Source organism: Acanthochromis polyacanthus, chromosome 1 (assembly GCF_021347895.1).
Source record: "Acanthochromis polyacanthus isolate Apoly-LR-REF ecotype Palm Island chromosome 1, KAUST_Apoly_ChrSc, whole genome shotgun sequence".
NCBI lineage: Eukaryota > Metazoa > Chordata > Actinopteri > Pomacentridae > Acanthochromis > Acanthochromis polyacanthus.
In genome coordinates this window covers 20,016,932-20,031,896 of record NC_067113.1, presented here as the reverse complement: position 1 = coordinate 20,031,896, position 14,965 = coordinate 20,016,932, and the positions used below count along the sequence as shown (strand labels likewise).

The 14,965-nt window shown below is 40.4% G+C and overlaps 2 protein-coding genes across 2 annotated transcripts; both read right to left on the bottom strand.

Annotated features, from left to right (window-relative positions):
* Positions 1-53: 53 nt before the first annotated feature.
* Positions 54-2,521, bottom strand: dnaaf2 (dynein axonemal assembly factor 2). Its single transcript, XM_022221338.2, has 2 exons — positions 556-2,521; positions 54-462 (listed from the first exon to the last, which is right to left on the bottom strand). The coding sequence occupies exons 1-2, from the start codon at positions 2,323-2,325 to the stop codon at positions 109-111; spliced, it is 2,124 nt and encodes a 707-aa protein (XP_022077030.2). The 5' UTR covers positions 2,326-2,521; the 3' UTR covers positions 54-108.
* Positions 2,522-10,048: 7,527 nt separating this feature from the next.
* On the bottom strand, positions 10,049-13,746 carry LOC110971026 (Krueppel-like factor 11). The gene is made up of 4 exons (XM_022221354.2): positions 13,547-13,746; positions 12,436-12,726; positions 11,092-12,052; positions 10,049-10,849 (listed from the first exon to the last, which is right to left on the bottom strand). The coding sequence occupies exons 1-4, from the start codon at positions 13,583-13,585 to the stop codon at positions 10,548-10,550; spliced, it is 1,593 nt and encodes a 530-aa protein (XP_022077046.1). The 5' UTR covers positions 13,586-13,746; the 3' UTR covers positions 10,049-10,547.
* Between the last annotated feature and the right edge of the window lie 1,219 nt (positions 13,747-14,965).

Below are 14,965 nucleotides of genomic sequence, written 5' to 3'. Positions count from 1 at the left end.
TTTATTACAATTAAGTGACTGGGGAGGAAGGTGAGAACTTTAACAGCATTTAAAACTCCTGTAAAACAAGAAAACTTGTTCTTTTCCTCTCAAGTCTTCCTCAGTCCATCAGTCCAGCTCATACAAGAGGGTGTTTTGGAAGATGAAGCCAGCAGATGTGGAGTGATCACTGATGACTTTCTCATTTCCATCTTTCTCAGTTTCCCTCAGTAACACGGCTGGCGTCTTGTTGTCATGCTCTGCAGCTACTTCCTCAGAGCTGAACTGTTCGCCCGTATCTCCTCTGCTTGACTTCCTTGTTTCATCTGCTTCAGAGATCTTGGTGGACTTTACAGAAATGCAGCTGTCCTCCACATTGTTCTGACTAATGGTGGTTGTCATAAGTGGGGTTAAAGAAGCCACAGTCGGAGTCTTGGATTCCTTACCGGATGCGTGATGAAGAATTGCAGCATCTGTTCCCACCTAGTAGACAAAAACAAAATGAGAAAGAAGCTTGCAGTTTGCTTTGATCACACACTCTTACACTATCCTTGTAATTCTCAGTATCTATCTCACCTCCATGTTTCCTTGTACAGTTCCTTTTGTCTTCTTGTTCTCCTCTTGGATATCTGAAGTCTCTATTTTGGGTGCTGAGTCCAAACTAGAGGTCGAATTTGCTCCTTCCCTCTCTTTTATACCACAAGAGTGTCCAGCAGAAATCAAGTTGTGCTGTTTTTCAGTTTCAGATGAAGCCACGTCTCTGTTATCAGCAGCCACTGAGTTTTCTACTTCATCAGAAATGCCTCTATCACACTGGAAATCACATTTACTTAACTCTGTATCTTCATTTTGCTTGTCCTGCCCTGCCAATTGTTCAGCTTCTTTGTTATTTATGTGCTCCTGCTCCTGCTCTTCACTTCTTTGAACCTCTACTCCTTTTTCCTCCTCCACACTTTCCAGGCCTTTTCTTTCCAGCTTCTTCCATTTTTCCTCCTCTGCACCAGTTTCCTCTCCTTCCTCATTTTTTCCATCCTCCCTCATCTGCTCTTTTTTCTCCTGGCCTGTTTCTTCCTCTTCTTCAGCTTTCTCTACCATTTTCCCCTGTTCTTGGATCCGTTTGTCCTCCTGTTCCTTCTCAACACAATCCTTCTCCTGCTGCTTTTTATCACCTTCAACCTCACTGTCCTTCTGGCTCTCATCATCACTTACACTCTGAAAATCACCGTCAGTCACAGCTGCACCTGACAAATAATCAAAATCCACTTTAGGAGGAAGAACAGGCAGTGTGATGGTAAGCTGCCCCCTCTGTTTGTTAAACTTGGCCTCTCCTTTGTCTTCATCCACAGGATAGGCTAAAGGCAGCTCCAGCCTGTAGGCCGGGGTCTTGGACTCCAGCAGCAGGCTTTTCTCCTTCACTTCCAGGCTGGTGTCTGTGACCGACTTCAGGAGTGGCATATCAATGTTAACCACAATCTCTTTGGGCCTGGGGCTTTGGGCTGAGTCTCTAGAGCATCTAAAGTCCTGTAGGTCAATGACAGATCGATATTTTATTGTGTATTTTGGTTTGGTTGGCTCTTTGGTTTTCTGAGGCTGGATCTGGAAGCTTTTAGGTTCAGCATTGCTGTTTTTCATTGGAGGCGACTCTGCAGTCTTTGTTTGGGGAAGTGTGGCAGGTCTTTTTTCATCCGGGTATGGGAAGGCAAGGGGGTCGGGCTGCTCTGTTTGCTCTTTGGCTTTGTATCCAGGTATTGGTTTACGAATTACACAAGGCTGCGGGGTGCCTTTATATTTTGTTCTCATCTCTCTCACATTGTTTTTGTCCAGAGCCACTTTAAAAGCATCCTGGATTCCCTGAATAGCTGTGCCCTCCACCATATCCATAAATCTCTTGTTTTTACTTGCTATGTGGAGAGTGTCAGGGTGGAAAACAACGTCATAAATCATGATTTTGTTACCTTTGTGGTCTGTGTCTGGCCTCCCAGGGGGCAGACTGTGAGGCAAGGACCACCGCTGTCCTCTGCAGCCATCTTCTGACACAACACACTTAAATTCAGGCTTCCCCACTTTGTCACTTTCACATATATTAATGAAGCATTTCTGTTTACCATCCACGCTTGTTTTAAACGCTCTGAATGGTTGCGGGTGGATAAACGCGATGCTGTTTCCTCTCTCCAGCTCCAAAAGTTTGATCTCCTCTTCATACCTGTTCCTGTTCTCAGGGTCTGATATTTCTTGGGCGTAATCTCGCAACATTTCCCTGAATTTTTCGTCTTTGAAAGCTTTGGTAAATCTGTCCATTTCATCCACTGTCATGTTGAGCTCTTTCAGCGTATCTCCGACATCCATAGTGACGAAGCGTCGAGTTGAATAAAGCTAGTGAACAAAACTTGCCGTCAAACTTTTTCGACTTAAGCGTCCAAAAAATGATTGAAATTTAGACAGATTAACTGCTATAAATTGGATTCCCTAAACCGAAAAAATATTTGGCATTTATTTCGTTTTAGATGCGTTAATATGCGTTTTTGCGATAGCAACAAACACATGTAACCATAGCAACACAGGCGGGACCATTGGTGCAACAAAGAAATACCTCCCCAATGAAACACAAACAGTTGACCAATTTTAATATGGAAGGTAAATTCAAGAATATGTGTGTATGTGCGTGTGTGTGAAAATGTGTTTTTACTTTGCCATGACTTTACGGATTAACTGTCAATGTATTATATAATAATTTATATAGAAAGCCCTGCTCTTACTTGTATTAATTAAAGCATCTGACTCATGGAAATATTCAATTTTTAATATCAACCGCTGTTGATATATCTTTAAACGAGTTACTGAGTGGAAAAAGTACATTAGTCTTCACAACATCTACATCTATACTTTTTGGCAGCTTATTTTCCAATTAAAATATATATTCAATAAACTTATCACTGAAACTATTTTTGCTGTATCTCAAAACCATGTATTTTTTATTCTAAGCTTTCAGGATAAACACTGAGGGTCTTCATGATTAATTAAATGTATTTAAGGTAAGTGCCATTTTGACATTTTAAAAGCTTATCTGTTAGAGTCTATGACAATCAATTAGTAGGTCCACTCCTACAATCACTTCATAATGGTATTATGGTATATGAATACAACACATCACACTAAATTACCAACAGTTTTTCAAGGGAAAAAATGTGATTGTAAAACATACACAGTTATTTGACCTTTTCACTTAATATGAAACAGTAAAAAATAAAACATTTCTCTTGATCCTACAATTTAATTGTACATGATCAGTGGCGGATCTTCCGTGGGGGCACGGGGCGGCAGTGGACCCCATGTGATCTGATTGGCCACCCCGTGTGCCCCCCCCCATTTTCGTTTTAAATTTACATTATTAATACAACGATTTCCGACATTCCTGAATGCAACTTCGTTGTCCGACTGCATCTGAATGCACCAATGACGTTAGTTTGATCTTTTGATTGTATTCTCTTTGGATTTGAAGAAACTTTGAAGACATTTCCTGATGCCGGAGGAGAAGACAAGCAGCTTTGTACCTTTGCGGTAAGAAGACTGTGGCCGTTTCTCAGTACATAACTGTCCGTACTTGCGTTCTCATGTACTCATGAAACATCATCATGGAGACTGCATGGAACCAGACCAGTGAGTATAGATATGAATCAGAAGCAGATACATATCTATGGCTGGAGCTCCCAGTGGACACGAGGATTTTATTAGAGGAAGTCAGACACAGTCACACAGAGAAAAATTAGACCTCACACTGAAACGGAGCTACAGCTCTGTGTCTTGGACAGGATTTATTTTCAAAGCTACATGTGTGACAGTAATAATCCATGGCAGAGCAGACCTTACTAGCACTTCCGCTAGGTCGGCTAACTTCTGGTCACTCCATGGATGCTCTTGTCCGCAGTGTAGCCAGAAAATGGATTAATCTTTCGTTTGGGCTTGACAAAGACGAGAACAAAAATATTCAGAGCATGTGGAGCAGCGAGCTAACGCTTATTACAGTTTGATTTGCATTTTCAAAGTCACATTTTTGAAATCATGTAATTTTTCCGGAAACAAATCACTGCTTTTGTTTAGTAAGAGAACCCTGGAAACGTTGTTTATCCGTAATTCAGCTAACTAGACTGAACGTGGGCTGCAGTTCCCGTTATTTAAACATCAGTATGATGTATAAATGCAGGTGGACTTCATATATTTCACTATGCTGACATTTTTATTGATGTCCAGTATATTTTATAGACATAAACATATTTGATAGATATATTAAAAATGGATTTCTGTTTCATCATAATACTTGAGTTAATGCCATTAAATGTTCATCAGTGATTCATCTTTAGTGTGAAACTTTTACTTTACAGCTATATTTTTTAAAAATGTTGGTCATTTTAAGGTAAGACATTAAAGGATGGTTTTCTTAGGTAAATGAATTTAAGATTTAATTGACTGAAATCTTTGAGTCAATGTTGTTTTTCTTTCAATTTAAAATATCTCAATTTAATTAATACAGCTGAGTCAGTTACATTTTATATTATTAAGAATTCTTATTCGGAGGCTTCCGGGTTACCAACATGGCAACCGTGTAGCGAGACAACTCTCGACTTAATGTCTAGATAAACCCCCCGAAGGGCTATATTTTGGATAATATTTTGCCAAACGCTATAACATAAAGGGGGGTTTTGATGATGCCAAGAGGGAAAATGAAGAAGTTGGAATTTAATGTGAATGTGACTGGTGAAGAATTGGGAAAAACAAGCGGAGCTAGCGACTAAGCTATCGTTAGTCGAAGACAAAGCTAACGAGCTAACAGGAGAGAAGCAAGTACCACTCGGGGAAATGTCTGACTTGGATACTATACGACGCGAAATAAGAGATTTCCGCTGTGAGAACCTGGAATCATTTAAGGAGATAAAGGATGAAATTAAAAAGACCAATAACCGAGTGGAGGAGGCCGAACGCCGCATAATGGAGTCCGAGGATCGCCTGCAAGTCATTGAGGGTGCTACTCTGGAGCTTTTTGAGTTACAAAAACATTTTGCGGACAAATTGATTGACCAGGAGAGCAGGGCAAGAAGAGACAATATCAGAATCCATGGAGTGAAAGAACAAGCTGAGAATGGAGCTCCTTCGATGATAACTTTTATTGAATCCCTCCTGAAAGAGAAGCTCCAGCTACCCACAACACTTGAACTAAACATTGAAAGAGCCCATCGAGCCCTAGCAGCGATTCCTCCTAATGATGCTCCCCCAAGATCCATAGCAGTAAAGTTTCAAAGCTACAGAATGAAAGAAGCGATCATAAAAACCACGTGGCAGAAAAAAGGATTCGAGTTTGAGGGGCGAAAGATAATCATAGATCATGATTATGCACCCGAGATTCTGAGACAACGGAAAGAATATGGAGAGGCGAAGAAAGTGCTTAAAGATAAGAAAATACGGTTTCAGATGCCCTTCCCTGCAAAGCTCCAGGTGTTCTACGAAGGTGAGACGGTGGTTTACAGCACAGCGGAGGAAGCTACGCAGGATATGGTCGCAAGAGGTTTCCAGGTGACGATGGTCAAGCCAGCGGAGTATACGGCGGAGAAGATTAAGCGTTTATCGTGGCGCCAAGGCCGACCTCAGAGAGGAGGACATTCAGCAGACACAAGACCAGGGTAAGATAAGATAAGATAAGATAGACTTTATTAATCTCACAACGATTGCAAACTTTCAGGCGAAAACCGGACATAACTGTTTGATGCGAAAGAAATAGAGGGGAGGAGTTTTATTACAGTGTTTAAGTAAGGTTACATCAGTACTGTAGTAATATTCCCCTCGGACTGAAATACAGAAAAAAATGATATTTACCAAGCAAAAATACTACATAATAGGCAATAAATCAGCGAAGTTGTTAGCATACAAACTAAAAAAACAACAGGCAAAAAATTGTATATTTGGGATAAGAGATCCTCATAATAAAACGGTCAGATATAAAACTGAGGAAATTCAAAAATGTTTTGAAACCTATTATACAAAATTATATGATCAACCAACCAGTAAAGATAGCGCTGAAATTGATTTATTTTTTAACTAAGTTGAATTTACCAAAAGTAACAAAAGAGCAGAATGTGCCATTAATTTCAGAAATAACTGCAAAAGAAATAAACTTGGCAATATCATCATAATACTTGAGTTAATGCCATTAAATGTTCATCAGTGATTCATCTTTAGTGTGAAACTTTTACTTTACAGCTATATTTTTTAAAAATGTTGGTCATTTTAAGGTAAGACATTAAAGGATGGTTTTCTTAGGTAAATGAATTTAGGGGGGGGGGGTATGCAGAAGCTGGCACTGTTTGCAGATGATGTTTTGATATATTTATCTAGCCCCAATTCTTCTTTACCTGAACTTATGACCTTGTTTGGAGAGTTTGGTGATCTATCCAGATATAAAATAAATGTACAGAAAACTCAAGTTTTGATATTTAGCTATGTTCCGTCTGAAAATATCAAGAAATTATTTATTTTATCGTTTATCGTTATTAATTATTTGAAGATTTGAGCCAATTGAAAGTAGCAAATTTTATCCCCCTCATAACAAAGATTAAAGAGGACATTAATAGGTGGAATTTAATTCCATTCATGACAATTGCTTCTCGGGTGGAGGTAATAAAAATCGATGTTCTTCCTCGTATTTTGTATCTATTTCATAATCTATCAGTAGAGATACTAAACAAAGAATTCACAGAATGGGACAAATTAATTTCAAGATATATCTGGCAAGGAAGAAGACCTAGGATAAAATACAGAACTTTGCAATTACCAAAAGAAAAGGACGGCTTGGCACTTCCATGCTTAAAAAGCTATTATCAAGCGGCACAAATCAAAGTTTTGTTAAATTTGTGTGATCCTGGATATTTTGCAAAGTGGAAAGAAATTGAAGTTAATATGATTCAAGGTGTTCCGATTCAGGCAGTTATTGGGGATGAAAAACTAAGAAAATTGTATGATAAGGAAATTATTCAATGGCTTGATGCTTCATTGAAAGTGTGGTTTCAGATTATGTCAGAATATAATTTAACACGTCAATGTAAACTCATAAGATGGTTAGGATTTGATACGGATTTTATTCCTAACAAAACAGGTGGGAGACTTAAAAGTTGGAAGCATGGCCCACATATGTTTTGGGAGTTGGTTAAAAATAATGATTGTAAAAGCTTCCAAGAAGTCAAAGATCATTGGGGTTTGGTGAGTCAGGATTTATACAGATTTTTGCAACTGAGGCATTATTTAGAGAATGATATAAAAAAGAAAATTTTGAGATAAATCAATTAATAGTCAAAATGTTTATCTTGGCTTATCAATCCAAATTAAATAAAAAAATAATATCCAAAATATATATCGGATTGGAAAACTTGAAAAGAAATGACACTGATTATATTAAAAAGAAGTGGGAAGTTGAGGCAAATTTTCAAATTACAGATGAGCAATGGGACAATATAAATCAACAAATATGGAGAACAACATGCTCTTTGATATGGAGAGAGCATGGGTGGAAAAATGTAGTAAGATTTTTTAGAACCCCATCCCAAACAAAATATAGGGATACAAGTTGTTGGCGACAGTGTGGTGAAACAGTTGCAAATGATGTCCACATTTTTTGGAGCTGTCCTTCAATAAAGAGTGATTGGAGAGAGCTCAAAAGTTGTATTGACAAAGTACTACAGGCAAATATTCCTTTGAAATTTGAGACACTATTTTTTGGTAGAATTGAGTGCAACAATCAAAATCTGAATATCAAAATGTTAAGAATCGTGTTATTGGCTGGAAAAAAGGGAATCACAAGGAAATGGTTAAAGAACGAGGCACCAAACAGAGAAACTTGGCTTGATGTAATGCATGATATATATGTAATGGAGAAATTGACATATATGTCATGATTAGAAACTGATAAATTTGAAAAATATGGACAGGGTGGTTGAATTTTGTAAGAATATATAGATTGGATTTTGTGTAATTCTAGTATACCAATATTCTCATGTTCCATGCTACAAATTTTGTTTCTGTTCAGTGTTGTGTTATTTGTATTATTAAAAAAAAGAGTTTTTTCTGATTATTGGTCAAACAATAAGAAATGTTTAAATTAAGCATGCATTTGTGTGATATAAAATGTGATGTGTAATGCTTTATGATGACCAATAAAAAATATAAATAAATAAAAAAGAATTCTTATTCAGTTTAACACTAGATGACATATCAGTTCATTGAGTATTTCAGAGCCAGTTTTTTCTTTTCAGTGATCAGTATTTAAAGTGATATTATTAAAATATAATTGCAATGAAACAGCAGCAACATAAGAAACGACCAAATATACAAAGTGCAGCTATTTTAATATTTAAAAAATGAGTAAAAAGTGCAGCTAAAGGTAAGTTAAATTAGCAAAACTATGGATAAACAACACTTCCTTTTAGTTCCAGAAAATAAAAGCCTCATATTTGCTATTTATTTAAAAAAATCACTAAAAGCACCACTTCCACCAAGTTTGTTTTAGTTTGTTGGTATTTATCGGTGGAGCAGCAGCACATTTTCCACAGACCGTTTTACTGTCCGTTGTCTTGTTTTAATCAGTTTTCAGTTCAGTAATTCAGTCCTTCGGCTGATTGGACCAACGGACACTGAAGACCTCTGACAGCTGGTCGGTAATAAATGATAATTTACTGATCAGTGCCGGTTTTAATGAACTTATGTTCACTTTTAGGACACTGTCTTTGAGCTGAGTAGTTTTACATAACAGCCAGATGCTTCAGCTAATGATGCTGTAATTCACATAAACTTGGAAACAAGTCCATCGTAATTTGAATGTTAACAGTCCAAAATGAAAAGGTCATATACAGCTTTCATACTGGGTTAAAGAGCCAAAAAAGAAACCCATGAAAAATACTTTTTAAAAGCAAGAGGTCGGTAGCAGCTTTCATTTTTTCGTACAACTTTTCGGTGGCCCCCCCAAAATATCTGTTGTGCCCCCCTGTGCCCCCCACTAAAATTAATCTGGATCCGCCCCTGTACATGATAAGGATATGAGTAGTCATTGTAAAAAGCATTTTTTCCCACATATTTTTGATATTAGGACATTTTTACAATCTCTGTAAATGGTGAAATGCCATTTTCACACCAGCAGGTGTCCCTGCAGACCTCAGTTCAGGTGGCACATGTCCAGTGAGTATGTCGGTCAGTAAGGCAAATGGGCGGGTGTAGAGGGAAGAGAGGTGATTGGTCGCACCCCCAACAGTTCATATTTCTCTCTGTCTGATTGGAAGCAGTGTGCTGTTACTAGGTATGGGACCAGTGCTTATGAATGCGTGTGAGAGTGGGAGGCTTGAAACATCTTTCTCCAGTTGCTCTTCACTAAATTTATTTTCCTGTTTTTTTTAATATACAAAAAACTTGCATCTTCCCATGTGTCCAGTTGAATCCTGAATGCTGAAATGAACTGAAGTAATTTTGTTCCGATCAAAACCACAACTTTGCAAGAACGTGGAACCTTTGTTAAAAAAATAAACTGGATTGATAAGAGTTTTTTGAATGAGTAAAACTCAGTTTATTATGCAACGATCACAGCTCCGCTGCCTCCGTGTTCCCATGTGACAGATCTGACTGAGCTGAAATGTTCTGTTAATGAACTCCAATTCAGGGAGAACTACTTGTCTGTCTCTTCTGACTCATCAACCATTCTGGCTCAGAGCTGATGAACAGGACATAATGTCCCCACACGGTCTTGCCAAAAGAGGTTTTATAACACCAAAAAATGCATTCAGCCAGCAGGAAGACACCCACAGGCAAGTCAGCACATTTGGAAGAAGAGGAGTGAGTTTCAGCTGACCGGGGAGGAGGGGGGCGGTGGTGGTGGTGGTGGTGGGAGGGGAGTCAGTGTGACGCACTCAGGATGTGGGCAGATACCACTCACTGCATTTCTGCATGAGCACGACCGAAAGATTGCTGACTGTATCTTAATCCCACACGTCACCTCCCTTGGATTAAAAGTTGTAAAGCTCACAAAATGCACAAAGACATACTCATTGAACCTTTTTTTTATTACAAACATGTATTAAATAATACGAAAAGTTAGACAGGGCGATATAATGAAGGTATAATCATAGTACTGATGATTAATATTCATATTTACAGATTTTTTTATGTCAACTTTTTCCCCCAAATAAGACAAATAAATGCATGTCATAGTACAACAAACAATACATTCACATCGACATATATATCAGTATCCATACAAACAGAGGAAAAGTGTTGCAGAGGTGGAGAAGGTGAAATGTATAAGACAAACTTCATAAAAAGGCTTTGGCAAGAGTGCATACATATCAATTATGTCAAAGTAAACAAAGAATCTTTCAGAGAAAAGACATGTACAAACGAGCAGTAGAGCAGGAAAAGAGTCCAGTGCATGTGTTTATTATCAGTCCCATGAGTAAAAGGGCAGCAGCCTTGTGTGCCTGGCTGCTCCCAGTGTCCCTCTGGTAGTTTGGGAGTAGGTAGGCTGGATGGCGGTTGTTCATTATCTACTTTGAGCCAGCAGGTACCAGCATGCTTAGTGTGGCAACGCCAGGTTTCGAGGAAGGTGTTTTGCTCGCGGCCATTTTGTTCAGACTCCGAACATCAGCCTGCCAGGAGGGAATTTTCTTTGTGGTCATGTGACGGCGGGCGTGTTTGGTTAGGTGATCGCTACGCATGAACCGCCGGTCGCACACGGGACACACAAATTTCTTTTCGCCGGTGTGCGTGCGCCGGTGACGGGAGAGTTCGTCAGAACGGGCAAACCTCTTATCACACCCATCCCAGCTGCAGTTGAAGGGCTTCTCACCTGGGGGAGGGAAACCGACGGACAAAAGCAGAAAACAAGTGAGTCACGTTGCAGTCATGAAAACTTTACACGTCACTGCACTCGGCTGACAAAAAAACAATGAGCTCACTGTCTTTCCCATCAGAAATAACAAGATCCAGGAAAGAATGTTTTACAAACAGGATGCTACACTCATCTGTGCTGGTCACACTTATTCCACATCCTCGTGAGTATCAGCACAAACACATGCAGTAAGCCCTCACCTGTGTGTGTTCGGAGATGAGCCTTGAGGTGGGAGCTCTTGAAGTATGTCTTCCTGCAGCCTGGGAAGTTGCAGACGTAGTTTCTCCTGCGGGAAAAGTCCATCTTTGTGGTGCCTCTGGGCCCTGCTGGCACATACACAGGGGCCGGGGCCAGAGGTAGCAGCTTGGTGTTGCCCAGGGTCATGACAGTCTGAGGGCAGTGAGGGGCCTGAGAAACTGAGGACTGAGGGAGAACCAGCATCACGGTGCCCTGGGGTACCGCTGAGCCCACAATTAGGGACTGCTGGACGGGGGCAGTGTTAGCCGAGGCTGGCTGGGGGAGGATGGGTGTGGTGGCAGTCCGAATTCCAGTATTAGCTGTCTGAACGGCGCTGGGGATGAAGGCCGAGATTATACCCGATTGGCTGCTGACGGGGAACATCTGGCAGATGATTTGAGGGCTAGTGACTGGAGGAGGGGACAGGGTTGTGGGAATAGGGGGAGTGGGTATGCTTTTCTGTGGTTGGGTGCTAACAGGAGTGCGAGTGGAAACACTGTCCAAACAGGGCTTTGAGGGACTGATTGGCTGCTCTGTTTTTGAGGGTATGAGTGAAGCTGGAGGAGATGGAGGCGTGGTTATCTGCTCAGCGTTTGTTATACATTGCTGCTGCTGCTGTAGTTGCTGCTGGCAGACCATTGTAGCTGATACTGTGTCTCTAGTTTTCTCTGGATTGGGGGCCACTGGAATGTGGTGCTGGCAGAGCGTTCTGTCTGCGGTGTGGCGGATGACGCTGGTCGCCATGGCTCTGCAGGGCTGTGGCGGAGAGGGGAGGGCGGGGGTCTTTTCAGCAATGGGGGTCAGGACAGGTTGATGGAGGCCGGACCCACAGCGTTGTGCGGACACAGCAAGGCTGGAGCTCGACTGGAGTGTAGTGCTCGATGACGTCTCAACAAAGCTGGGACTGTGGGGTGGGGTCATACACTGCAAAGAGACGGTTGAAGAATTAAAATGCATCTCCACCGCTGCCATTATGACTGTACTTTTAAAAGGACTTCTGTTTGCAGACATAAGTATCCTGGTAGCAAGCAGGTAGACAAGCATTACAAACACTCTGAGCTATAAAGTGAGATTTTTATAACCCCGCATCTGCAGAAGGGAACTCTGCGTGAAGGTCAACCACATTAACGTATCAAGGCTATTCCTGCTGCAGCACGTCTCATGTCATAAAACACAGTCGTACAGTTATCTCGACACGTCCACATCAAAAGGCCAACAGAATCAATGCAAACTCCCAGGAATATGTTTACTAATTACACTAAGTTATCTCTGTGGGTTTACAACTTTTTGCATGACATGTGTCTTACCAAAGAGGAGAGGGACACAAAGTCCTTCGGGGGCTCTGGGAGTTCTGGTGGCAGGAGGGAATCGCAGGAGTCCGAAGCCGGGGTAAGGGGTCTGGGTTTGCAGGGGTTCAGCTTGTTGCTGCTCAGGAAGAGAGCCTGGCCCCAAGAGCTCATACACACCAGAGCCTCAGCTGCCTCCAGGTCGGTGTACTCGAGGCCAGAGGAACAACCGCTGCTTCCACTGGAGACAGACTGTTCGCTGTCATGCCTCCTCCTCTTCACAGAAGACCCACAATGATCCATGTATTCAGTCTAAGAGGAACAGAAAAAACAGGACATTTCAGGTGAGCTGACACACCACTGGGTTCTTGCTGCTATTTTCAGCTCCTTTATACGCAGTCATGATTCAGCTCTCACTCTGATAAGGCTGACAAAGCCATGTTTTCACTTCTCATAAAGAAATCTTTTTCCAGTTATCATCTGCTCAGTCACTGTTCCTGTATCTGAAGTTCCCGGGCCAAACTGCATGATGCTGCCAATAAGAGCAAGGGGGTGTTGGTGACTACACCCCAGCCCAGCATGCACTGCCACTGGCCAAGAGCCAGGACACCTCCCCCTCCCAAATATAGACCAAACAGTGACGTGCGGCCCAGAGGAGACATGTGAAATCCCCATAAAGCGTTTTTTTTAACATCAGGAAGTAGACTTGGTACAACTTTGTTGTACATTTTCACAGCAAACAAAACACATCACAGATTCTCCACAGAAAAGCAACGTAATTAAACAAATTTTCGACACTGACAGGCTTCCATGCATGTTTATATGGCATTTTTTATTACAGAGTATCGTAGATTCACAAGTCATTACCTCTTATGCTTGAATAAAAAGCAAAATTGCTACATGTGGTTTAATTAGACAACAATTAATTTTGTTGATTTGACTAATATGTTAACATAACACAAAATAATAATTCTAAAGTAAATAAACTTTATTTTAAATACTGATTTTAGCGTTTTTTTCGGGCTGAAATGTCAAATCAGTCTGTAAACAAGTGAATGTTGCGGGGCTAAACGGAAAACACAAAACAAATGTCGCGCTAAGCTCAAGTAACAAAAAAACAAATTTCTCTTACCCCGTGTGAGTCCATCTCTGTGGATTTTCGCGATGGCATTGAGGAATATAATGTTGAAATATCACGATTTTGTTGTCAAAGCCAGTGTAGAACAAAGAGACGGCGGTTGCCAGTGCTGCTGGCTGCTCTGGGGTACGGTTGAGGTCGTCTTTTGCTCTGACTGGCTCCCTTTTCTCTCAGCTGTGTGTGTAAAACATGGGGAGGAGGAGGGCAAAAAAAAAGGAAAACAAAACTCACAACACGCACTGGCGGGTGGCAACACTCGGCCAATCGCAATCGAGTGTGTGCGGAGCCTCGGCCAATGGGAGAGCAGGAGACGCGTGAACAGTGCGTGCTCGCTGCACGGTTGGAGGAAACGGGGTGCGTGGCCGTTGGTGGGCGGGGCCGCGGGAGTCAGCCGTGTCAGAGTAAACCCGATGAACTGCCATCCGCTAAACTGGGCGAAAGGTCGATCCAGTCTATGCGGCGTTCAGGGACTGCGGGGAAAATCCTGCCGCACATCCACCTGATGACACACGGAGCATTTTATGTGACACCCTTTTATCGCTTTAACACAATGTAAGCAACACAGCATCTTAAATCTGGGTCATTAATATATGTTACACTTATATAATGTGTTTCTTGAAGAGAAATCACAGAAGTGGAGGCATGGCCTTTTTTTTAAAAATTCTTGTACTCATGAATGAAACTTGTGAAAATTGTCAATCAAATCGTATACAAGTAGTTATTAGTGTAAATGTAAAATCTTGAATTCTTCACAAATCACTTTTGAGCAACACAAAATTGTTGCCTATGTATAAGTTTATCTATATTCTAAAATTTTGATGTTGCTCTGACCTTTTCTACAACATAAATGTTAGATAACACATACAGAAATAGTTTTTTTTAAAACAATTTGATTAGTGTAATATACTTTATTATCATTGATGTTTAAATTCATGACACTAAAATAATGTCAAAGGGTGTGTTTAGCTGACAATAGCTAAAATTAAAGCTAGCTAGTGCCACAGGAAGCTAATGTAGCAGAACAGCATTAGCTTAACATAAAGTCAGCTAAATGGCTTTTAAGACAAATAATAAAACACACTAGCCAAGTTTACCCCATTTCTATTCTATCAAAACATTTAATGGTCCAAATATCCAACAAATGGATTACAAAATAAAGCACATTAAGTCTTTTCTTGGTTGATAGTGGTTTTGCTAATCTTTAAATAGCACTATAATGGTTTTTGCTGGTCCAAGAAAATGAAAAGAAGTAGTTTTAAGGTAAAATGATGAATATTAATTTATTATTTATTTTCAAAACTGGCAGAACTGGCAATTACCAAAAGCAGTTTAAAAAATAAAAATTAAAAAGTAAAATGTTAAATCTGAATTCTGACAGGAGAAAATATTTAATGTTTTATAGGCAATTTAAAG

What these genes read in the sequence shown, in the direction of transcription:
- LOC110971026 (XM_022221354.2), bottom strand. Translation starts at nt 13,585, where the DNA reads ATGCCATCGCGAAAATCCACAGAGATGGACTCACACGGG. An exon ending in CAGAGATGGACTCACACGGG is followed by an intron (nt 12,727 to 13,546) that starts GTAAGAGAAATT and finishes TGTTCCTCTTAG; the next exon opens with ACTGAATACATGGATCATTG. An exon ending in TCATCTCCGAACACACACAG is followed by an intron (nt 10,850 to 11,091) that starts GTGAGGGCTTAC and finishes TCCCTCCCCCAG; the next exon opens with GTGAGAAGCCCTTCAACTGC.
- dnaaf2 (XM_022221338.2), bottom strand. Translation starts at nt 2,325, where the DNA reads ATGGATGTCGGAGATACGCTGAAAGAGCTCAACATGACAGTGGATGAA. An exon ending in CTGTACAAGGAAACATGGAG is followed by an intron (nt 463 to 555) that starts GTGAGATAGATA and finishes TTTGTCTACTAG; the next exon opens with GTGGGAACAGATGCTGCAAT.